The sequence below is a fragment of the Pararge aegeria genome, chromosome 14 (genome assembly GCF_905163445.1).
Source record: "Pararge aegeria chromosome 14, ilParAegt1.1, whole genome shotgun sequence".
NCBI classification, from domain to species: domain Eukaryota; kingdom Metazoa; phylum Arthropoda; class Insecta; order Lepidoptera; family Nymphalidae; genus Pararge; species Pararge aegeria.
Genome location: NC_053193.1, coordinates 3,019,750 through 3,046,556, shown reverse-complemented (window position 1 = coordinate 3,046,556; position 26,807 = coordinate 3,019,750). Strand labels below are relative to the sequence as shown.

At 34.3% G+C, this 26,807-nt stretch overlaps 1 protein-coding gene across 1 annotated transcript; it reads left to right on the top strand.

The window, feature by feature from the left end:
• Positions 1-5,313: 5,313 nt before the first annotated feature.
• On the top strand, positions 5,314-26,416 carry LOC120629363 (sulfotransferase 1E1-like). The gene is made up of 7 exons (XM_039898291.1): positions 5,314-5,406; positions 17,251-17,385; positions 20,676-20,775; positions 22,415-22,737; positions 23,399-23,493; positions 24,635-24,800; positions 25,823-26,416. Exons 1-7 carry the CDS (start codon positions 5,325-5,327, stop codon positions 25,960-25,962), a joined length of 1,041 nt encoding a protein of 346 aa, XP_039754225.1. The 5' UTR covers positions 5,314-5,324; the 3' UTR covers positions 25,963-26,416.
• Positions 26,417-26,807: the final 391 nt, after the last annotated feature.

Below are 26,807 nucleotides of genomic sequence, written 5' to 3'. Positions count from 1 at the left end.
GAGCGATTCATACCCAAGCTTTGTTATCACCCTTGTTATCCTTAATATTATAATAGTCAAACTTAGCCAGGTTTATTTTTGTTATCACCATCTCACAGTCTAGTTAATGTTGAGCTATGAAGTAAGAGCGATTCATACCCAAGCTTTGTTATCACCCTTGTTATCCTTAATATTATAATAGTCAAACTTAGCCAGGTTTATTTTTGTTATCACCATCTCACAGTCTAGTTAATGTTGAGCTATGAAGTAAGAGCGATTCATACCCAAGCTTTGTTATCACCCTTGTTATCCTTAATATTATAATAGTCAAACTTAGCCAGGTTTATTTTTGTTATCACCATCTCACAGTCTAGTTAATGTTGAGCTATGAAGTAAGAGCGATTCATACCCAAGCTTTGTTATCACCCTTGTTATCCTTAATATTATAATAGTCAAACTTAGCCAGGTTTATTTTTGTTATCACCATCTCACAGTCTAGTTAAGGTTGAGCTATGAAGTAAGAGCGATTCATACCCAAGCTTTGTTATCACCCTTGTTATCCTTAATATTATAATAGTCAAACTTAGCCAGGTTTATTTTTGTTATCACCATCTCACAGTCTAGTTAATGTTGAGCTATGAAGTAAGAGCGATTCATACCCAAGCTTTGTTATCACCCTTGTTATCCTTAATATTATAATAGTCAAACTTAGCCAGGTTTATTTTTGTTATCACCATCTCACAGTCTAGTTAATGTTGAGCTATGAAGTAAGAGCGATTCATACCCAAGCTTTGTTATCACCCTTGTTATCCTTAATATTATAATAGTCAAACTTAGCCAGGTTTATTTTTGTTATCACCATCTCACAGTCTAGTTAAGGTTGAGCTATGAAGTAAGAGCGATTCATACCCAAGCTTTGTTATCACCCTTGTTATCCTTAATATTATAATAGTCAAACTTAGCCAGGTTTATTTTTGTTATCACCATCTCACAGTCTAGTTAATGTTGAGCTATGAAGTAAGAGCGATTCATACCCAAGCTTTGTTATCACCCTTGTTATCCTTAATATTATAATAGTCAAACTTAGCCAGGTTTATTTTTGTTATCACCATCTCACAGTCTAGTTAAGGTTGAGCTATGAAGTAAGAGCGATTCATACCCAAGCTTTGTTATCACCCTTGTTATCCTTAATATTATAATAGTCAAACTTAGCCAGGTTTATTTTTGTTATCACCATCTCACAGTCTAGTTAATGTTGAGCTATGAAGTAAGAGCGATTCATACCCAAGCTTTGTTATCACCCTTGTTATCCTTAATATTATAATAGTCAAACTTAGCCAGGTTTATTTTTGTTATCACCATCTCACAGTCTAGTTAATGTTGAGCTATGAAGTAAGAGCGATTCATACCCAAGCTTTGTTATCACCCTTGTTATCCTTAATATTATAATAGTCAAACTTAGCCAGGTTTATTTTTGTTATCACCATCTCACAGTCTAGTTAATGTTGAGCTATGAAGTAAGAGCGATTCATACCCAAGCTTTGTTATCACCCTTGTTATCCTTAATATTATAATAGTCAAACTTAGCCAGGTTTATTTTTGTTATCACCATCTCACAGTCTAGTTAATGTTGAGCTATGAAGTAAGAGCGATTCATACCCAAGCTTTGTTATCATCCTTGTTATCCTTAATATTATAATAGTCAAACTTAGCCAGGTTTATTTTTGTTATCACCATCTCACAGTCTAGTTAATGTTGAGCTATGAAGTAAGAGCGATTCATACCCAAGCTTTGTTATCACCCTTGTTATCTTTAATATTATAATAGTCAAACTTAGCCAGGTTTATTTTTGTTATCACCATCTCACAGTCTAGTTAATGTTGAGCTATGAAGTAAGAGCGATTCATACCCAAGCTTTGTTATCATCCTTGTTATCCTTAATGTTATAAGTAGTTATGTATATTATTCATAAAATTATTTACCAGTTATATAGTACCCATAACACAAGCTACGCTTGGTTTGGGGCTGGATGGCGATGTTTGTATTGTCGTAGTATATTTATTTGTTTATTTATATTTCTATGTTCGGATGTTTGTTACTTCTACACGCCTATAAAATTTTTGCTGAAAGTTGGAATGCACTAAGAAATAAATTCTACATTTTGAGAAGAAAGCAATATGCAACTACATTATTACCAAAAAACAATAAAATAAGCACCTTTTATTGTTTATTTCATTGTTTTCGTTTTGCGATAGTGATTTAAAGGATTGGGTCGTAACGGAACGTGTAAAGTGTGAAGGTGTTTTAGTTTCTTAACTTCGTCTATCAAAGTCGGTGAAGTCTCGTGTATAAGCATGCTAATTTGCTCCTGCTATGCTATTTGCTAAACATCATGACACATAATATAGGTATTAATGTTCACATGAAAAACAAATTAGCAATTTTAAGCAAGCGCTGTAAAATAACGTAAAAATTGCATTAAAATTTCACGTTAACAATTTAATTTAACTCAAAACATACACTAAAAGATCATAACTCTCACATAATTAAAATTTTGATGATAATAAAGTAACCCGTTATTTCGGACTGTCCATTTACTTTTAGACATCTAAAACAATAATACCTATGTAAGTACTTAACAGCTAATAACACATACAATATTTGCAGGATCTAAAATTAATTTCGCTAAATGATGCTATTTCGCAAGTTAAGAAATTGGGGTTGCTAATAGTTAATCTATGACTAGCACCTCTAGAGCAATACCATTTATACGTTACAAGGTTGTGTTATCAATTAAACGCCGAAAATACATAACTATCCTAATTATGTTGAATCTAACCATAAGCCAGATACAGACGTGCCGACAAGTCGGTTGCACATTCGAACTTCCAACCCAACTACTTTCAACCATAGATGCGCAAAAGTGCGCTGCAATTTGTGCGTTACATCGTCCAGTCCACTAGGCCCTGTCCTCGTAGCTAAGAGTGTTTTTTTGTATATAAATAAAATATATCACACAACTTTAAACCAACCAACCATCTTAACTATAGGATACTTGTGCTTGGAGTAGGTATCTTTACATAGCCAAATGAAAATAACTGTTTGATGAGCAGAGCACAAAGATCGATCGGTGTTGGAAGCTTGAATGGTGACTACAGATAATTGGAGTTCGTAGATACTCTCTTAAGTCGCAGAGAGCCGTTGGATACAAGCTGATGTAGATTTTGCAGTTTATCTCAATAAAATACTTATAAATTATAGTTATGCCATCAATGGCCAGTAGATTGATGACTCAACTTTAATTTTGTTTCTCATCCCAAACTTAGGTTCAATTGGAAATTGGCACATCTAAATGCTTGATCTATCAAATTAGGTTAGGAGACACGTTAATTTAATTGTATTTACGGTTTTCATACATCGCGAAATATTTTCATATAAAGTGTAACCTAACTGTACCGAGCTAAATAGAAATTTAGTCTAATCGAATAAGGTTTTTTTCTTAAATAATTAGCAAACTTCGTCTTCATTAAAATATTATTTTTTGATTAAAGTGAATAGAACTGCACTTTTTTATATTTCGCGACAGTGTTTAACTGAGAAGACGTGCTTACGAAGTGGTATCCTTATACTAATTTATACCTTGGAGAACCCACTCGGAAACTGTTTATTCCTGATTTCATAGCGTTGAGGAAAAACGCTATAGCCGTGACACATTTTACACAACATGAGTATGAATGATTGTGCATTTATGACATAATTGTTGAATATACAATGTCATCAAAATAAAGACACGAAGTTAAATATAATAAATACTTATTATAATAAACACAAACACAGTGTAGTACACACTAATAAAATAGAGAAAATACTTTAAAATTATCGTAAAATTAATTTACAAAGTGTATTTTAGTGAAATAAAAACTTATCCGCATACTATTCACAGTAAATAATAAAATACATATTGAAGTAAAACTTCTTTAAGCGCGACTAGGAAGTAACTCAGATTTTTTTCTGACGGAAGTAACGCTTACGTCAGAGGTCTGTGTAGTTTCCGGTATTTAAAAATTATAATTTGGATTGGTCGTAAGTATATGTCGTATACTCCACGCTTCTTTACTGATACGCCAGGTAGTGGCAAATGTCATAATCAATTAGGATTATATATTTCCAATATTATCAAACCGATCAATTGTGAGTGGTAGAGTCACTACAAACAGACTGACTTAGGGCTACTTGAAATAAATGAATTTTGAATTTTATTTCTAATTTTGAATTGCAAAGTTTTTTGAAAATCTCTAATTATTAATAAATTTGGTGACGATTGCTGAACTAACCTTCAATTTTCTATTCACAATTATTCTATTTAACAAATGAAAATATTTATAAAATGTGCAAGTGATATTAATGAATTTTAAATAGAATATAAAATAAAATAGCGAATATTAAATGAAATGGCGGAGTCCCAGGAACGTTTTACTTTTCAATAAATAACAATAAAAGTTTTACTTCAATCGCTCGGAAATGTTACACGCACACACTTTTTTTAACATAAAATATTACGTGTTAAATGATTTAGTAGCTAGCTACCCAGACATATCACGGTCAGGTTTTTGCGGGCTCAAGCATCACAAACCTGACACCAATCAGAGAACATGTGTCAGTCCTGTGTTTACCATGTATTATGAAATTTGAGTTTCCAGTTTTTTACAGTTCGGAGCTTAGACAGCGCTTGATTGACGTAAAGATGTTGGTGGCATTCACGCACGCACCGATTGTCAATCTCATAGAATTGAACCACTCTATTTATTTAATTTTTGTCCCCCATCGAACTTTGTAAATTTTCGCTAAAATGACACTTCTTTTCCTCGATAAAGCGAATACAATAAAATTGATTGCACTGATAAATAAAACTCGCGAAGTTGAGTGAAGTCATGTCCTAGTGACGGATTGAACCATGGCCTTGGTATATCTGAATCTTACATCAAATCCTAATTTTTACTGGAATAAATAATTAAAATCATAGAAATATTCAAATATTATTGAATCTGGATAAAAAAGAACAGTTTTCAGAAACATTGATTCACAAGTGATATTTCATAAGTGATTTACAAATGTAACCGTGTTAAAAAATTATTTGGATGCTATTAATTATTCATGAATAGAAGTATTCACTAAAATTTAACTATCTTCGAAGTGATATTAATGATTCTAGTAGGTTTTCATGAAGCCAGTAGTAGTAAATTTTATCAAAATAGTAGATCGATACTGCGTTGATTAGATATATAGGTGACTGAAAACCGGCGAATGGCTTGTTTTATCACAGTGTGACTCCATCATCCATAGCTATGACTCCGTGGTTGGAACTGCCTTATGATATACGGAACGTGTTGCCTGAGGAAGACAAGGCTATCAAGAAATGTCTAATAGGTGCGTTAATGTGTGGTGTTTTGTGCTTATTAACGTTGTTTTAATGGAACTTTTTTGGTAAGTGAGTTTTTTTATACGAAATGGGAAATTTATTTATCTAACTGCCATGTTTCGTTACGGCTACAGAGGTTCAAGGTTCGAATCTCATTTCGGGCCAGATTTTTAGATATTGTGTTTTTTTTGAATAACTTTCAGTACGAATCCGGAGAACACTGTAAACCGTCGGTCCCGTTTATTATCATTAACTTGTGACAATAATCGTTAGAGCCTACCAACCAACATTGGATTAGCGTGGTGGGTTAATGCTCCAAAAGCGTATCAACATTGAGAAACGTGGCCTATTGTTAGCAGTGGGATGTTAATAGGCTGCGGATGTAGATTTTTTTTTCCAACTACAAAATCAGTTTTGTTCATTAATTAAAATACATACTTGTTAAAAGTATTTATTTGAATTAACATGCAACATATAATATTATTTAGGCTATCTTAGATAGGCTGTTATTTTAATATTTATAAAGAGCAAAATAAAAAAAAATAGAAAATGTGTAAGAAAATATTTTAATACAAGCAAAATACGATATACATAAATGTGATTACGTGCAATAATGTGACTTTTTACGACGTTTCTGTTCGGATATAAAAATGAATAGGATTAAAAACACGAAACCATGGGTAATGTACGTCTGTGTTAAAAGTATACTGACTAGTACACTCTGGCTAGTAGTTATTAGATATATTATGATTTGAGTGTTCGGTCAGGAAGCTGATTCCTAGATGGCAGATTGTAATAAACTCTTAAACTGCTGCATATGTCAAAATGAGGTTCAAATAAATGGTTCAACTAGTCTACCGTTGAATTCAGTGGCGTGCATAAAGGGTATGCATAGAGTATGCAGATGATATAAGATGAAGAAAATCTCCAGTATGAGTAAAAAATACTTGAGCTGGGCTGAGGCTTTTTATAACTCTTACAATGTTATCCTTAAGATTTTTATAACTCTTACTGGAGATTTTCTTCATTATATATCATCTGCATACCCTGTGCATACCCTCTATGCACGCCACTGCTGGTGATCCTAGAGAGGCCCTACCTTCTACCTTGGCACAAGAATTCGCCATCCAAAGTGGCAATCTTAGGAACTGTGCCTCGCTGCGGTGGTTTCGAAGACATTTTAGATTTTATTTAGTTTTACATAGGTTATTTTAGGATATTTTTGCTTACTAATTAAATATGATATTGTATTCATATATTATTAAATCTTAACCACGGGATATTATTAAATCTTTGTAATTCTTCAGCGCGAAAAAAGGATCTATGTTATTCTTGACCATATTTTAGACTAAATGGTTATTCGCTATACGCATGATTTAGTAAAACTTCCTTGTCATAAATAATTGAAAAGTTAACTCTAACGCATATTTTCAAAAGTTTTCTTGCTTAGATTCTTTTTTAATTTTGAGAAAAAATAAAACAATTCTTTGTATCTAGGTATTCATGATTAATTTGGTTATGTCTATGGTTAAGGAAACATTTAAACATTGCAAAAATAAAATAGAAATGGAAAACACACAGAGCGGCCACGTAGTCTTTAATGTTTTTAGTTTCGCATCGTTTTAATCGGATTCTGTCATGTCACGCTCAACGATAATTGGTGACGCATTTATAGACAATATATTTTGTATAAGGTGTCAGTCAACATTGTCTTGTTTAATTTTTTCGTTGTTTCCATGCAAGAAAGAAAGCGGATGATCTGGAAATACTGTATGTAGTATTTCCGGATCAATTTACTCGGATGAATCTTACATGGCAAATCGGTTGTGTCTAAGTAAAAATCGGTTATTTTATCTGGTTTATATAAAAAGTTAAAGTAAACGTATTTTCACATTACATTACACTCTAAAATTGCCTAAAATGTTTATTATTAAATGTTTATTTACCCAATTTCCACGATGAGAATTAATGACTCAGAATTCAAATCTACAACTTATTAGTCAGTACGTACGTAAACAGATTAGATAGAGTGCAGCGATAAGAAATGCAATTATCTAGAGTTGATTAGGAATTGTGCCTACTTAGGGAAAATTTGGAAAAGATGAACAAAATAACTTGATACTTATAAACAAATACTTTTGCATTATTCCCATTTCGGGGAAGTTGTGAAGAACGTCGGGTGTTCTCGGTCCTCTATAAAATTACAAAGAAATCATAACGTTTAAATGTATTTTAAATATTCTAATGTTATGTTACTATCTTCAACATACATTCTACTTTTATACATCACGCGTTCGTTTTTATCTCAATGCTAAATTATACTTTAACCGACTCAAAATAGAGTTTATTTTTTATTAAAGCTAGGAAATATGATTTACTTTAGCACCAGCAAATAATAAAAGGCATCGTAAAGATATTAAAGATAGTAAAATATATCTACTATTATCGTGATCTGAGTACAGCCTTGGACTGATTCGGTATATCTTTATTGAGACGGATAGGTGTTGAATTTTTTAAATATTTCTGATTATTGTTTTGTGTTCCGTACAAACTCCAGAAAATAATTAAAAATTAAAAATAGTTTATTTCGGTGAGAAGAAAAGTGGTAAGAAACAAACTCCGCTCTTCCATTACAAATAAAATAAACTTTACAAATTACAATAAAAGGAAGGTAGGTATACAAACAAAACAAGATATATACGATGATATACAAAAGTGTTTATAAAAATTACAACCTATTTAATATACAAAATAAGTATGTGTGTGTGTGTGTGTGTGTGTGTGTATGTATGTGTATAATAATGAACAAGTAAATGGCCTACCTGTTTAGTGGAAAATTATAAACTGTAAATACTGCAATACTTCGCAGGGCATGCAAGGAACATGTCCTACAAATCGCTACTCTTTTTGCACAAACCTGAGGCGTAGGTGTTAAGCCTAATGTGCCAGTAATTTTACTTGATAGCGATGCTGTTTGGGCGCAGAAAGAAGCATGACGGTAAGCTCGTTCGTGGAAGTAGAATTAACTTGTAGGTTTGAGTTTTTACACCAGTGCGAAATAAAACCTTAACGAGTTTTTAAACTGCTTAACATTTTGGTACCTCAGGTTGTTTCTACCTATACCAGTGGCGTGATGTTATAACAAAATATATGTACAACAAAAAACATTCTACAGTACGAGTTATAAAAAACTTAGAGATCGGCATTGTGAAAATTATAAAACGCCTAAAAGTTTTTATAACTCGTACAGGAGATTTTCTTGATTTTATTTTCTCTATGCACGCCACTGACCTATACATGTACTATACCTATTCGTTGCATTGCATTCTGTTTTTATATTGACTGTGCAACAAAAACTATTTAACTTTTATTGAATTTATTTGTACACAAAAATAACCTAAAATAAATATGTAAAACTAAATAAAAACTAAAACGTCTTCGAAACCACCGCAGTGAGGCACAGTACCTAAGATGCTGGCAGCATTGTCCCTTTGGATCGCCAAACTAATTCTTTGGCCAAGGTAACCGCTCTAGGATCACCGGTAGACTCGCTAGCCCTTTTTGATAATTCTTTAAAAAGAGTTCGAGCCCCCGGATTCCACGGTCCCAAAGTCTCTACTCCAAAAGGCACAAAAATTAAACTGCTATCCAGGTTTTCATATTCACGCCTCTTGGCCTGCTCGCCACTGTTAGCAGCCACTGCAACAATTATAATATTTTTTGTACCTTGCTTTATCTGGTAAGATCATCCTGATGAACCTTTTAACATGATTATATTCTTGACATCGAGTAGGTTGTGAATTCGCTATTAAAAACCATTGGGTTTTTGTACCCAACTTTTAATGAATACTAGATATATACAATTATATTGGAGACAAAGACAAGTGTTACAGTTATTTTATGAAGTAGATATTTTTTTTTTTAATAATTACAAATTCATGTTTGCCAGAAATATAGTTAAATTGATTAGAGTTTTTACAAATACGCTAATAATTCTTATTTAATTAATAAATGCTCATGACATCGAGTAGGTGGGCACATTGATATAATGGACTCGAAAATGCCTCCCGGTGTCTTTGTCGTTATCACAAGTGTTACAGTACATTTATAAAGTGGGTAAATAATTCAACCTTTGGTAACTATCAATTCATATTTGCCAGATACTTTATTAAGTTGATTAGGATTTTTACAAATTTGATTAAAAACCAATGTTCATGACATTGAGTTGGTGAGTATTTCGATATAAATACGCGTGCGTTTTCGATACACTTTAGTCCTACATGATTAATATTATATTGACCTCCGTGGCGTGGATAACAAGCATGCAAAATTTCATACAGGAAAGACGCGCCGTCAGTGATGTTCTCACCTAGTTCTCAACGCCATGCGCCAGGGTTTGTGGAGACGTTGACGTACAGTTCGTTTTCTCGTCGCTATCAAATATAACGAAAAGATAAAATAAAATTTATAAAAAAAAAAACAATTAAACCATTAAAATAAGGAAGAATACAATGTTATGATAACTTATTAAGGGTAGCTAAATAAAATGAAATTAAATTAGATTCAAATTTTTATTAAATTTATTAGGACTTTTTCAAATGCGCTAATAATTATTATTAATTTAATAAACGGTTTAATAGGGGCTTCCTAAAATTGGAACTCCTGTAATCTGGTACAAATGATTTTAGAGGATCGCTGAAATTTGTCATCGATCATTAAATATATAACGTTATATTTATTATCACTTATATTGTGCGCTTATTATTCATTATATCACAGGTTTATTAAGATTATGTTTTGCGATTCACCAGATAATCGGTGCGCGTGGACTCAACTTTTGTTTGTTCCAAAATTAAAGTGACGCAATTTGCATTGCGTTAGATTACGTAGCGTGAGGTCCTTATATATTTATTAGCATTTATATTGTGCGCTTATTATTCATTATATCACCTGTTTATTGAGATTATGTTTTGCGATACACCGATACCAGATAATCGGTGCGCGTGGACTCAATTTTTGTTTGTTCCGTAATTAAAGTGACGCAATTCGCATTGCGTTAGATTAAATAGCGTGAGGTCCTTACCTCACTATGCACGAAAAATTATGCGTAGACAGACTGGTCTCACATTGATACGTAACGTAAAAGAGGCAACGTGGGAGAAAGGTGCCGGTAATGTTATTAACGTACGTTTACTTATTGGGTCGCGTGAAAGTTAACTAAGCGCCATCTCTAGTGGGAATCGCAACAGTGTTATCACAATACTGTTTAAAGGAAACAGGATAATAATATAATAATATAGGAGCCGCGTGGTTGCTCTGAAACGCTGTCTTTTTTTTATACAGGCTTGTATTAAATTGAGATTTGCTTTATCCTTCTTATAAAAAGCAATATTTTTTTGAAGTAAAACTTCTTTAGGCGCGACTAGGGAGTAACTCAGATTTTTTGACGACGTCTGTGTAGCTTATACGCCAGCTAGTAGCAAATATCATAATCAAATAGGATTATTTATTGTGGATCGTTTTGTTATTTATTAATGGAAAGTTGTGAATAGCAAAGTAATTAAAAATTCAAAAGTTTAAAAAAAATTAAGTTTAAGTTACAAATTTTCTGACGATTGCGACATTCTATATTCAATGACAAGGTTATATTGACATGTGCTGATCTAACCTTCAATTTTCTACTCAGGAATTCTATTTAACAAATGAAAATATTTATAAAATGTGAAAGTGATATTAATGAATTTAAAATAGAATATAAAATGAAATGGTGAATATTAAATAAAATCGCGGAGTAAAATTTTACTCTTTCATCAATAAATTATAAAAAAGTTATACTTCAATCGCGCGTAAAGGTTACACACACACACTTTTTTTTAATTGTCAGGCTTATAGAATATCTTCATATTGATAAGCACTAAACGTTATATAACACGTTAATAGATCTATTTAGTGGTGCATTCGTCATCATTATCATCTTATCAACCCATTAACGACCCAGTACAGAGCACGGGTCTCCTCCTCCAATGAAAAGGGATTAAGACCTTAGTCCACGACGCTGGCCCAGTGCGGATTGGTGGACTAAATTCATTTTATACAATTAATTCTATATGATAATGGTGCATGAAACGGAAATAATTGCATCATGACTTTAATCTTTTTGTCCCCAAGGTTGCTTGCACTTGATACCCCAAAGTCAGGATATCTGCACTCATCTTATCTTCATTGCTTTGAAGTTGTGTTATTTATTACAGATTAGTATTTTATTGGCGTTAAAGATATTGAATACGATTCTTTAATATTATTATCTATGCCAAATTAAGTTGTTATTAGATTTCAAATTCCGATGCCAGTCATTATCAAAATTGCTTGTAAATCAACTTAAAATGCCGCGTTCATATGAATATGCCTAAAAACTTGAAGGTATAAACAAATTGAAAGTTCCACTTAGGTTGAGTTTAGTGTCAGGTTTTGTTTGTGGATTTTCTGTGATTGTTTATGGTTATTTTTTGGTCTGAGCTCAGCAGTTAGTTAAAAAAGAGGTTCTATTCCTTAGATTTAGATTAGCGACAATGAAATTTGTAGAAAGCAAGTTTCACAACACTTGGAATGGATTCCTGACTTTTTGAAATGAAAAGTTTTTTTAGTTATTTTATTTCAGGCTAACTAATTGGCTTATATGAAAAAGCTATAAATACACCCTTGTAATGATTACGTTTTTGCTGCGCTTGCGTTTGAGATTTGTGACCCGTGGTCTTCGAACACGAAACATTTTATTAACATCGTGCCAAAAAATTTGGTCCTTACGTCTGGTGACCCAAGAGCTGGCGCTTATATAGCCCAATAGCTAAGTCTAGCAATTCAAAGGGGCAATACCGCCAGCATTTTGGGTACCATGTCCTTAAGTGAACAGTTATACGGCTTATATTTATTGTAAATATTAATTTTAGTTTGTAATTATTATTACATAAAACTTAAAGGTTGATCTGTGACTATATTTATTTCAAATATCAAAAATACTTTATTGTCATTAGACGCCAGATTAAAATCGAATTTCAGCATTTAAGAAAATAACAATCACATACATTAAAATAAGATCTTAAAAACCTTGTCAACTCATTGATATAAAAATAACTTAATCTAAAAAGGGATTTTGAAATCTAAACATATTTAGGCGCGTTGAGCACTCTTTGGGTGAACAAAAATCATGGAACTCGCGTCATCGAAAACTGAACGCTTGCCAAGAACTATATGTATACCGTCTATATATTCACATAGATTTTGTTTTTACTTCTATCGGCAGTTGCCGTTGTTTTTTTTTGCCTGGCTTCTCTTCCCTTATCTATATAATAGTTGTCAAAAGTTTAGATATTATTTATCCACTAAGAAAATAACATATAACGTTGAAATATCGTTAAAACTGTGATATTTTTTTGGGTTATTATCATGAAAATAACGACGTAGGTATAAAGTTCAAATAAAGTGTATCTCCTTGAAATTGAGTTTGGAATGAAGTTCACTCCCGGAGGATTACGCTGCTGTTTTTTTGTTCTCCTAACAAACTTAATCAAAACACATATCTTAATAGGCTAGGAGTTAGTGATTGTTAGACTTAACAGCATACTTTAAAGTACAAGGTTACCAATCAAGTTTGTATAAACAAACAACAACACATTATTTAAAAATAATGTTCAATCGTTTTAATTTTTTCAATTACAAGCTTTGGGCTTCTGATAAATAAATGATAACGAAAAGATTTTAATACTTATGGAAGGCAATGATGATCCCGGGCTGGAATGCTCTCGAAAAAGCACATCGTACTCAAGTGATACCTACATTGTAGGAAACACAGATCTTGGAAACTATATACTCGTAACAATAATGCTGACGATATATCGTTGTTAGAGTTTAGGTTTCTGGCGACAGTAGTCTTGTATTTCGGTAATACATAATATATAGTTTTAGTATTAGGTATTAGGTATTGAAATATAATAAATTGTTTAATTTTTATATATACCTATTGATGTAAAATACATCGACATTTTATATCAATAGGTATATCAATAGGTATGTGTTTCCGTGACTTTTGAGGAAGTCTGAATGTATTATCTGTGTCTGAACTTTAGTGTTCATACATAGATAATATATTCACTACACACATCGCCATCTGGCCCCAAAGTAAGCGTAGGTTGTGTTATGGGACCTAAGATGACTGATGAATATTTTTTTATGAATAATATAAATAAATCCTTATAACATACAGATAAACACCCAGACACTGAAAAACTTTAATATTCATCACACATACATTTTCCAGTTGTGGGAATCGAACCCACGGCCTTGGCCTTGGAAAGCAGGATTGCTACAAACTTTGCCAATCGGCCGTCAAATGTGTTTATATGAAAGCTTATTAACGATATAATTGTCACTTGAAATAATAAACAGAATAGTTTTTAAATTACATGGTAACCAAAGTCAGCTATTTTTATTTTTCGTCCTAATGAGTTGTGTTTTTTGAAGTGAAGATTTTTTTTTCATTTAAGTCAGTGTAAAAATAACTACGTTAACATTCAGTTGTCATATTTGTGTCACCAGCTTTTAGTCTATAATCAAAACGCGTATTATCTGAAGTGATTTATGAAACAAAACCGCCTTAACGTAGATATTCAAAGGAAAAAATGTAGTCTTGAATTAACTTTTTTATTTGCTTTACTTCATAAAAAAGCGGGGCGTCATGTGGCATTTCTAAAATCATAATTTGAATAAATTAATTATTGTAAATAATGTTAGTTGACTTAACAATTATTCATTGCAAAGTCAACAGCTCCTGAGGACAAAACGTGCGTAGAGGGTACATTGCCGAAGATCTGTTAGGTGTGGAGTATCAGGATTGAAGAAATTATAATTACACCACACAGATTCTGCTGCTTTTCGCGGACTATAGCAAATTAAGCTTCATTTTCATAATTTACTAGCGTACCCAGCCCGCTTCGCCGGGCTAGATTTTGCTTTATTTTATTTAAACAATAAACTTACATCATTAAATTTTTAATTTAAGTCTCATAATATATTAAATCATTTATTTCTCTCCGTATTCATTCTCTTCTATTCTCTTCTCGAGCGGGTGAAGATCATTATCTACACCCATGTACACCTAACAATAGAATATCATCATAGTAAATAAAAGCTGTATTTGACAGTTTGACAGTTCAAAAATAGGAGTGCTCCGATCGTCACCAAACTTAACAGGATTACTCGCCAGGTCAATCCGGAGATTTCCTAAAAGTTTCATTGAAATCGGCAAAGCCGTTTCGGAGCCTATACGGAACATACACACACACTTTCTCTTTTATAAATAAGTATAGATAGATAGAAGATAGATCATGAATTTCCGCAAAGTAATGTCAAAGTCAAATATATCTTTATTCAAATAGGCACATAGATGGCACTTTTGATGCGTTATTATATACAAAATGTGTAATGTGAGTAGTGATGGCGATAACTACAATCGTAAACTTAAAACTAAAGCTACGAGGGTTCCAATCGCGCCCTGGTCTAAGAAGAAGCCCACAACAAACTTAGCCGGGTGTTCTTTTTGTTATCACCATCTCACATTGTCATTAGAAAATATTTAAGAAGCAACCTGGTTAGAGCAATTGTTTACACCCAAGCTTTTTCATCGTTTACGTAATCCTTTATACTATAATAGGACTTTTCTATAAGCTTTCGCTTAATACAAACTTTGAACTTCTTTAGTGACATCCCCAAGATATCAACCGGTAATTTATTGTAAAATTGTTTACAATTTCCTTTAAATTCACTAATTCATAATGCTTCTATCCAGTAATGTTAGTTTGTTAAATTGCACCCGCTTTTAATACAGCGCATTCCACAGCGCCAGGGAAAACGTCAGGTGATTTTGTTGTTTAAATTTTCGCAGTAGGCACGCAGATAATATGTTATCTTCCACACGTATAGATACTCGTCATGTAGTACGAGTTAAGTGGTTATAAAGGAACATAATATTATGAGTTTGCATGGTATTTAGATAAAGTCATTATAAATAGGTATATCGTATATGAACGATGACGCGTCAGAATGAAATTTATGTTTTCCGGTTTGGTGAACACATTTTTAATTTTTTTTTTAAATTTTATGATAATGACAGCTTTTGGGTAGAAGTTCGACTGAATTTTCGGTGGGCCGAGTTCGAATCCCAGCACGCATCTCTATCTTTTCTAAGTTATGTGCGTTTAAAGTAATTAAAAATATCACGGTGAGGGAAAACATCGTGAGGAAACCTGCATGCCTGAGAGTTCTACATAATGTTCTCAAAGGCATGTGGAGTCCACCAATCCGCACTGGGCCAGCGTGGTGGACTACGGCCATAACCCCTTCTCATTGTGGGAGGAGACCCGTGACTTGTAGTGGGCCAGTAATCGGTCGATATGATGATATTATGACAGCTTTTAGCACATACATGTATGAAAATTTAATTTATGTTTCAAAAATATATCTAAACTAGCGGTCCCTCGAGATTTCGTCCGCGTATAAGTCAACCTTACAAGATAGACATGTGCTGTCTCGGACTTTTTTTTAGAACTTTTAAAGGGGAACATTTTTGTCATACATGATTCTACTGAAACTTTAACCGTTTACGCAGCGCACGCAGCGGAAACTACGAAAAGGAAAAATAAACTCCCGATTTTGAAACATCTTTCATTCTTGCTAGGCTATTACACTATTGGTCTGAGCGTGATGATATACATCCTATAGTCTTCGGTAAACGGGCTATCCAATACTGAAATAATTTTTAAATCGGACTAGTACTTCCTGAGATCACGTTAAAGTAAACAAACACACAAACTCTTTAGCTTTATATATTAGTATAAGATTAGAGGTGAAATCTTAAAAAATCCTTCAGGATTTCCAACCAGATACAATCTAACATAGATTATTTGTAAATAGGTTGACATGTTGAACATATAAAAAAACCGTCTAATGGAGTTAATATCACTCAAAAGATTATGACATGGTCGTGGTTCCACACCTAGCTCGTATTACATTTTTATCCATTGGACCAAATTATATGCAGTAAAAGGGAAAAGTATTTTGTTTTAAATACTGAGACTATAAGTTTACTTATTTTGATAAGAATTCATAATTTTTGGTAATAGGACCAATTAACATGACATGATGTCCTGGAATTTTTTGTAGGCATTATAAAGTTCTATAAATTTTCTTTAGGACTCAATATATCAATATATCTCTCATAGTTAAGGCAGCGTTCGTAAGAAATGTTTTTCTCCGACTTACTTTGCAAATCCAACTACCCTGAAAAGTTCTTAGCATTATCTACCAGCAAACCTTCGGACGTGTGAGAAAACGAGTGAGGATGTGGCCAAAAACTTTAGGAAGTGAAAAAAAAAAATATATACTCATATGTAAAATATATGTTTAATATATATATTCATATTCGAAGCGGTGATAGCGCATTGAGTATCGATCGACATAACTTTCGGGGAGCCGAGTTCGAATCTCAGCACGCACCTCTAACTTTTCTATGTTATGTGCGTTTTAAATAATTAAAATATCACTTGCTTCAACGGTGAAGGAAAACATCGTGAGGTAACCTGCATGCCTGAGAGCTCTACACAATGTTCTCAAAGGTGTGTGGAGTCCACCAATCCGCATTGGGCCAGCGTGGTGGACTACGGCCTTAACCCCTTCTCATTGTAGGAGGAGATCCGTGCCCTGCAGTGGTGATGATGATGATGATGATATATATTCATTTATGATTAATATGATAAATTGTTGTTGTTGGTTGATAATTATTCTAAATTGATTTTTTGCAGGTTACACAAAAACTTTTGTAAAATGTGGCAAGAAGGGTTACGTGATGCCAGGTGCGTTCAGAAAGCATGCGGAGGCGATATACAACTTGCAGGTCCGACCAGATGACATCTGGGTTATCACCTTCCCAAGATCAGGTAAGGGACATTTTACGGGCATACCTATGATTGCATGTTTCAAGCGGAATTTGGTTAAGAGCGGGTGTAAAGCCAATAAAAAATCTAATTTCACCCGCGCGCCTCACATGCCCCGCTGTAGTCCGTAAAGTTCCGAATGTTACTCGGTAGTCACCGCCCACGCTCGTTTTCGCACGCTCGGGTTTTTTTTTAGATATAACCTGGGTGCGTGTTACTTGGGATAGCAACACAAAAAATATTCTTCGCAACTAGTAAATAAATATACGAGATATGTTATAGTGTAGTGGTATGTTATAATATTAGAGTATGAGATTGCCGATATGTACTGAAAAAGTGAAAGGGAATAGGGAACATTCGAAGATAAAATTTCCTGCAATTATCATTTAATATGCAATGGTCATCAAATGCAAACTGGGTTATCAAATCCGACTGGTAGTTCCAGAGATTAGCGCGTACAGAAAAAAAAACCAACGTTACAGCTTTATTGGACTACTCTAACTTATATTTAAGTATTTATTGTCTGTTAAAGTAAATATTAGTATATTCATTTTTAGTTTTATTTATAGTATTGTTGTATTTGTGTAGTCTGGTTTATGTATTAGTATGTAGTTATTCATATGTATGTTTTAAACCTTTTCGTTTTTCTTTTTAGTTTTCCCAATCCTAAGGTTGCCTGGCAGAGATCGCTACTTAGCGATAAGGCGGCCTTTTGTATCCTACTACAATATTGAAATGTTTTTTCTTATTTTTGTTTTTCTGAACTTGATTTGGTGTATATATAAATAAAATAAACTACTGATAGTTAGGATGTAAATCTTTTGTTGCTCAGTTTAAGTATTTCCACCTACAAATAAATACTAAACCCGAAAAAGTTACATGTTACCTCAACACAGAAATACGTAAGGAAATCGTGAAGTGTTCAAATTCGATAAATAGCTAAACGATAAAACAGATTGATTTTATATCGTGACAGATAACTGTATCGACCGTGGAATATTTTTGTAATAGTGAACACTTTACGAGATTAGGCAAAAGCATGGTGTATACGTTACATAAGGTTTTGTTTATTTTCTATTAAAAAAAAGTCGGTCTGGTGGGATGCTTTGGCCTAGATGCTTGGCTAGTTACCACCCTACCGACAAAGAGGTGCCGCTAAGCGATTTAACGTTCCGGTGCGATGTCGCGTAGAAACCAATTAGGGGTATGACTACCATACTCTCTAACAGGTTAGCCCGCTATCATCTTAGACTGCATAATCAGGTGAGATTGCAGTCAAGGGCTAACTTGTAGAGGAATAAAAAAAAAAAATCAGTGCCAGCCCGGAGTTAAGAAATTGGTGGTCTATATAAAAATAAAAAAAAACCCCTTGCCTCATAGAGCATGCTAAGCGGTCGCGTCGGTCCCTGTTATTTTCACTAACTTGAATTTGGACGGCCGATTGGCGCAGTGGGCAGTAATCCTGCTTTCAGAGTCTAAGGCTGTGGGTTCGATTCCCACAGGTGGAAAATGTTTGTGTGATGAACAGGAATGTTTTTCAGTGTCTGGTTGTTTATCTCGCTATTATAAGTATTTATGTATATTATTCATAAAAATATTCATCAGTCATCTTAGTAGCCATAACACACTACGCTGACTTTGTGGCTAGATGGCAATGAGTGTATTGTACACGTTAAGCCGTCAGTCCCGGTTATTATCACTTACTTGTGGTTATAATCGGTAAAGCCCACCAACCCGCATTGGGGAAGCGTGGTGCTACGCTCTTAAACCATCAGGCCCATGCGGATGATAATGGTTTATACAAAGTCAAAAGCGCCAGATAATCCTTTATCTGCAGGCTATTAAAGTCCCACTGCTGGGCCCAGACCTCGCCCCTCAAAGGAGAGATGGTTTAAGATTAAAAGGCAGGCCACAACTGGACACTGGCTTGAAAAATAGCCTGTTCCCGCCGGGGCTGGTAGAAAGACCGGCTTGGTGTGAAAAATTGTTTATAGGTTACTAGCTGTTGGCCGCGACTTCGTCTGCGTTTGATTTTGTTTTTTGATGTAGCATTAAATTCAGTTGTAGATCTAAAAAAAATATGTAGTATCGCTAAGCCTTAAATGAGGGGTTTGCTGCTGTCCGCTGAGGAGTTCTGTCCTCTATCTCCAACCGCAGCTTGGGCAAAATTAAACACATATTATAACCTCTATAGTACAAAAATAATTATTTAAATCGGTTATAATTTGTCGGAGTTATGGCTTAAAATCGTCAAACACTCATCCCCTCTCCCAAAGGAACCGAGCTTAATGTCGGGATAAAAAGTATCCTATATTACTTCTAATACTTCCAAGAATATGTGTACAAAGTTTCATGAGGATCGGTTAAGTAGTTTTTGCGTGAAAACGTAACAAACAAACTTATATTGACATTTATAATATTAGTAGGGATAGGGATAGGGATAATACAATCTAGGGTTATTCAAGGGGCGGATAAACAAATTCCTTAAAAGCCGGCAACGCATCGGTGGCTCCTCTGGTGCTGCAGATGTTTATGGGCGGCGGTTATAACTTATCATAGGGTGACCCACTTGCTCGTATAAAAAAAAAGGAAGCCAATACTAAGTCAGCATTGGCTGCCAGTGGCACAGCAAAGTAAGGCTTTGGCTTTCCTTCCGGGGGACCAAGTTCGAACCCAGCAAATAAATATAGCATGCTTTAACTCTGCAAAATACTGCAAAGCTATAACAATGTTAGATTTAATATTTAGAATAATATCTACAAACAACAATAAAAATAACAGAGACCAAAAATATGATAGATTCTTGTACAATATGGAAATAATCATTATTGATTGAGAGAGGTCTGTGATTTTAAATTCGATATTGGAATTTATTTCTAGCAAAATAAAAAAATCTTTGTTTAATTTTAACCTCCGACGCAACGCACTCCTTTGTGTGTGCGTGTGTGTGTCTGTCTGTGGCATCTATTTCCCGAACGGATGAACCGATTGTGAGGGTTCTTAAATATGTTTGATGAAAATCACTCCAAGATGGCCGCCGCCACAAAATGGCGGATTAGGTTCATATTATGTCACAACTCCCTCAATATGGGTATCGAATGAAAGGGCGAGACTATTACTATAAAATACACTATGATAAATTTCAAATCAAAGATGGCCACCATCCCAAACTGGCGAATTACCTACATTTATATTCACAGCTCCCTCAATATGGGTACCAAATGAAAGGGCTCGACTAGTAGAATAATGTACATGGGGCCTTTTAAATTTTCAATTTTTATTTTACTTTTAAGGTACAACTTGGACCCAAGAAATGGTGTGGCTGATAGAAAATGATCTAGACTTTAAGGCAGCTAAGAAGCAACCTATCTTTGAGCGGTTTCCAATGTTAGAGTAAGTGATTTTTTTTTAAATTTATGAATCATCCTACCTCTTTTCATGATGATGAAGATGTAGTCATCATCTTGGGGCCCTCATGTAAATAATTTATCGAACAGGCTTAGTTCTGCTGCCTATGCGGTAAAGAAGATACGCCATATGACCGACGTAGAAACTGCTAGACTGGTATATTTTAGTTACTTTCACAGCATTATGTCATATGGAATTTTACTTTGGGGTAATGCTGCTGATATTAGCACTATTTTTGTGCTGCAGAAGAGGGCTGTTCGTTCTATCTACAAAATGGGTCCGAGAGAGTCATTGAGAGATAAATTTAAAGATTTTAAAATAATGACAGTGTATAGTCAGTACATATTTGAAAATTTAATGTACGTCCATAAAAACATTTCTAAATTTAAGAAAAAATGTGACTGCAATAATTTAAACATTAGAAGTAAGAATAAACTTACAGTGCAATATACTAGGTTACATAAAATTCATAATTCGTTTAAAGGAAATTGCATACAATTTTACAATAAACTACCAATTGACATCTTGGAGATGTCTCTTAAAAAGTTCAAAGTTTGTATTAAACGTAAGCTTATAGAAAAGTCCTATTATAGTATAAAGGACTACGTAAACGATAAAAAAGCTTGGGTGTAAATTATTGCTCTAACCAGGTTGCTCTTCTAATAATTTAAAATGACATTGTGAGATGGCGATAACAAAAAAAAAAAAAAAAAACACCCGGCTAAGTTTGTTGTGGGCTTCTTCTTAGACCGGGACGCGTTTGGAACCCTCGTAGCTTTAGTTTTAAGTTTACGAATGTGGTTATCGCCATCATCTCACTACCGTGTAATTCTTATGTACGCATCAAAAGTGCCACCTGTGGGCCTACTTGAATAAAGATATTTTTGACTTTGACTTTGACTTTGACTTCATATTGACACACTATAGGGCACGGGTCTCCTCCCAAAATGAGAAGGGTTAAGGCCGTAGTCCACCACGCTGGCCCAGTGTGCATGTGTGGAGTCCACATACCTTAGAGAACATTATGTAGAACTCTCAGGCACGCAGGTTTCCTCACGATGTTTTCCTTCACCGTTGAAGCGAGTGTTTTATTATTTAAAACGCACATAACTTAGAAAATACATAACTTTTTTATGGGTATATTTGTACATGTGACCTAACTATTTTCTCTATTTGTTTTCTTTGCCATTGGTTGCCTGGAAGAATTTTGCCAAATTGTATACGTTGTTTGGTTATCTCATTTCTTTATTTCATGTACTTTTTGTGGTGAGCAATAAAAGTACATACATTCATTCATTCAAAAGCTAGAGGTGCGTGCTGAGATTCGAACTCAGCCTCCCGAAAGTGAAGTCGACCTCCTACCCACTGAACTATCACCTCTTATGTAATTTCAATTGTAATTATTAAAGGTAGTAACTAACCCTTATAATATTGTCAATACCTACAAATGTGAATTTGTTTGTTTATTTGTAGCACCATAACTATTTCAACAGCAAAAAAAAAAAAAGCCGGATAAACAAATACACTCTCGCATTTATAATATTAGTGAGCATTTTGAATCTATGCAAACAGCACTTAAACCAACATACAACTAATACAAATATACAAATTCTTTTCGTTACAGAACTACATCACAAATACCAGAAAAAGCGTTCGAACTGATAAAAGCTAACTTCATGAACCTAGGCTATTTTCAAGGATTGAACAGCGCAGTAAAAGTTCCAAGCTGGAAGACAATAGACGAGGCTCCATCGCCCCGATTCATAAAGACTCATTTACCCCTTTCTCTTCTACCTCCAAGTCTCCTTAGTACTGCCAAAGTGATATATGTAGCAAGAGATCCAAGAGATGTAGCAGTTTCCTATTATTACCTGCATAAAATGGTGATCAAGACTTTAATGAGATCAACGTTCACGCATTTTTGGGATGCTTTCAGAAGAGATTTGCGTAAGTTTTTTTCAAATCCTTACTAATATTAAAAACTAGATGTGCCCTGCGGCTTAGCCCGCGTAAATTACATTACACCTACCTTAATAAATCAGATATTTGCTAAATGCCAATCGCAAATGCCCGTCCCGGGGACCTAATCCCGTTTTGCCTTTTTTTTGTTACTGTGAATTCCCTATATCAAAAAATAATGCTTGGCTAACAGCTGCACTCCATAGTAGTTGATAGCAGTGGATAAGCAACCTTCACGAAAGCCAATAAACGGATGGTTGCCCGTCTTTGGAAGTTTGAAAGATAATTTGGTATCCATTAGTCACGACAGATACCAAATTATCTTTAAAAATTAAGAAGAAGAATTGATTTTGAATTTTGATGCTCCTATCAGCATCTAAACGGAAATTAATTAATAAAGCAGGCGGGCCATGTGACGCGGTGGATCGGGGTATATCGTATGAATACGGTATAGCGGATGACAGTTTGCATGTGAATAATGGAGTTATTAAATGAATTTCTGTGTATAATACATTTATTATTTAAGCGAACCCACAGCCGTGGGCTCAGAAAGCAGGGTTGCTGCCCACTTCAATTTTTATGAAGAAGCCTAAAAACACCGATTACGAAGATTGTTTAACTAATATTCCTATTTTTTGCCAAATTTCAGTACCCTGGACCCCGATAATAGAGCACACGAATGAAGCTTGGGAGTTAAGACATAAAAAGAATATGCATTTCCTTTTCTACGAGGATATGCTTAAGGTAAGAATAAGCATTTCTTACTCACACTTTTTTACCATTTCAAACACAGTTTCTAACATTGTCATAGCAGTATCATCATTTTAATAGTAGCACAGCTTTTTGTGACAGAGCTCGCCCGGTACTACCATACCTATTCCTTCCGCTGAGTAGCATCGTTGCAATGCTGTGTTCCGGTCTGAGGGTCGTTGGTAAAGGCAAATGAGGCTTAATGTCTACACCTCAGGTAGAAGGACAGGGCGGCACGTTGCAGGACGTTTTTATTGCATGCCCTGCATAGTGTAGTTCTGTTTCAAGGCCCCCATGAAAATTAAGCCTAAATTGCTATAAGTACTCCGCGAAAAGCAGGAGAATCTGTATGGTCAACAACAATTAAATATTAACAATCATTCATTGTAAAGTCAACATCTCCTGAGGATGCTCCGGTTTCGGAGCGAAACGTGCGTAGAGGGTACATTGTATACTGTTTGGTGTGGAGTATAAGAATTGAATAAAATTATAAATTACACCATACAGATTCTCCTGCTTTTCGGGGAGTATAGCAAATTAGGCTTAATTTTCATGATATATCATGGATTACGGCAAACGCCTGCTTCTATCCAATACTGTTTAAAGGCGGTGGTTTTCCACTGTTCATCAAGTGAACCATCTGCTTGGTCCATCAATTAACACTACAAAAAAAATCTAATTCTAGGCGAATAACTTCTTATAGAATAGGATAGGCTATAAGGTTTAGCCCATCCCCACCCACCCATCGTGCTCTTCCAATACCTCTAATAACAGTTCTGGCAATCATACTGAATGATTAAAATCTTCAAGATTTTACAGCTCTAGAAACTAGCTAGCTGTATTATATTATACAGCTTATGAGCTTTCTGGAGCACGGAGGACATCCAAATAATGGGGCACGGGTGTCCTCTCCGAAAGAGTAGTTTTTCTTATTCCGTCAGCATCAGCTTATTACGCCTAGTAAAGATTGGTAGACATCACACGCCTTTAAGGATATTTTGGAGATCTCTCAGGCATAAAGGTTTTCTCGCAAAGCTTTTCTTCACTGTTGAAGGAAGTGTTAGTCAATTGCTTAAAATGCATTAAACTCCACTAGGCTATGCCATATTGAGAAAATGAATTTATTTGCCAATAGGATCTACCAAAAGTAATACGAGGAGTATGCAAATTTTTGGATAGAGAGTACTCAGACGATCAAGTCACACAGTTGGCGGATCATCTCAGCTTTAAAAGCTTTAAGAAGAATAAGACTGTCAACAACAATACCAATGAGAATGGAGACATTGAGTTCATTAGAAAAGGTAATTTTTTTAATCTTTACTCATTCACTTAATCTTAGTTTTTTAAAATTCAGACCTCCTAGTTGGTAATGCGCCTTATTTGAAGGATAGTTTGCATCACATCGCCACACCGCTTTTCTTCCCGCGGGTTCGTAAACTAACGGATGGAATTGCCGCAATTAACAGATGGAATTGCCGGAGACTAAAAGAACGTTCACTAAGGAAATAACAAAAGGAAATAACGGAGAACAGGCAGCACATCCTCTGTTTAACTACTACCATCTTCTACGATTGCAAACCTATCAATAGATAAACCCTCCCGTTGAGAGAGTCCTTAAGTCCAGCGGTGAACTGTTTTGGGATTTGGGTGATGTCTTTTCACAATTATTAGCCACATTCAATGCACCTCATCAAGGTAAACATAATTTTGTAAACAAAAATATATCTAAAGTTAAGAGAAATGTGACTGCAATAATTTGAACACTAGAAGCAAAAATAAACTAGCAGTGCAATATACTAGACTACATAAAATAAGAAATTCATTCAAAGGAAATTGTATATTATAGTATTAAGAACTACGTCAACGATAAAAATGCTTCGGTGTAAATTATAGTTATATTGCTTCTTTAATAGTTTTAAATGACAATGTGAGTAAAAAAAAATAAAAACCGGCTAAGTTTATTGTGGGCTTCTTCTTAGCCCAGGACGCGTTTGGAACCCTCGTAGCTTTAGTTTTAAGTTGACGAATTTAGCTATCGCCATCAACTCACTTCTATGTCATATTTTACATGCAATATCAAAATCGCATACGCATCAAAAGTGCCATCTATGGGCCTATTTGAAAAAAAAAATAACCGACTTAACTTGACCGACTTTGACTTTGTAATTGGATTCAGCCAGAAAAACAAAACTCAACCTAACTTAACATGTAACCTTAAATAATCAGAAAACTCTGTTAAATTTTGTTTCAACATGATCTTCTACAAAAGTAAATATTTTTTTTAATGGAAACTTTATAAAATAAATATTATGTTTGTATTCAGGTGAAGCAGGCGGATGGCGGACACACTTCGATGCAAAAATGGAGGTCCAGGCAGAAGAATTCCTTTCAACAAAACTCAAAGGTCTAACCTTGAAGTATCCTTCTTTATGCAATACAGATGGCGAGTGCACATATTTATAAACACCCTGAGATATCTAGTTTCATTCTTTATAAGACTGATCTCAACCTGTGGGTTAAACACTCCCAGTAAACCAAAGAATTTGGTAATCGTTTTTAGACTAGCGGTACTTTCACCATGGCGTTGGACAACTTCTTAATACGCTTAGCGACAATTTTCAGTGACGTACATATCCCTCTCAAACTAAGCATAATATTACGTTTCCATACAGTGAAGATATGCAGAAATAGACCAATGAAATTATTAGTACATGAGCGTGATAATTCTATCAGGGTCTGAGCTAGTTAGATCGTTAAAGCTTTGGAATGGCTTTCATGATCTCGAAATTCATTTAGCGTTTGGCGCCGAATGGAGAGAATAAGTTTGACTGAGAAAATTGGAAATAAAGAAGTACTAACTAGAGTCGATGAAAAGAGAAATAAAATTAGAACTATGGAAATCAGGAGAGGGAAAATGATTGGCCACCGATTAAGACATGATGAATTAATCACAAATATAATTGAAGGAAAAGTATTGGATAGATGCAGGATATTTGCGGAACTCCATTATCTTAATATATATAAATCTCTTGTCACGATGTTTGTCCGCGATGGACTCCTAAACTACTTAACCGATTTTAAATTAAATTGGCACACCGTGAGCAGTCTGTTCCAACTTAAGAGATAGGATAGTTTAGATTTTTAATTATAGTCGCAATTTTATTTTATTGCAAATAATTTTTCTATATTTAATTGACAGTCACATGTTATATGTATATAATACTACTATACTAATTTAAGGCTTAGCGATACTGAATGCTTTAAAAATATAAAATCAAACGCAGACGAAGTCGCGGGCAACAGCTAGT

Bases quoted from the DNA above. Each gene is read 5' to 3' on its own strand.
- LOC120629363 (XM_039898291.1), top strand. From the start codon at position 5,325: ATGACTCCGTGGTTGGAACTGCCTTATGATATACGGAACGTGTTGCCT. The intron at 5,407-17,250 runs GTGCGTTAATGT...GATTTTTTGCAG, and splicing joins TATCAAGAAATGTCTAATAG to GTTACACAAAAACTTTTGTA. The intron at 22,738-23,398 runs GTAAGTTTTTTT...GCCAAATTTCAG, and splicing joins TGCTTTCAGAAGAGATTTGC to TACCCTGGACCCCGATAATA.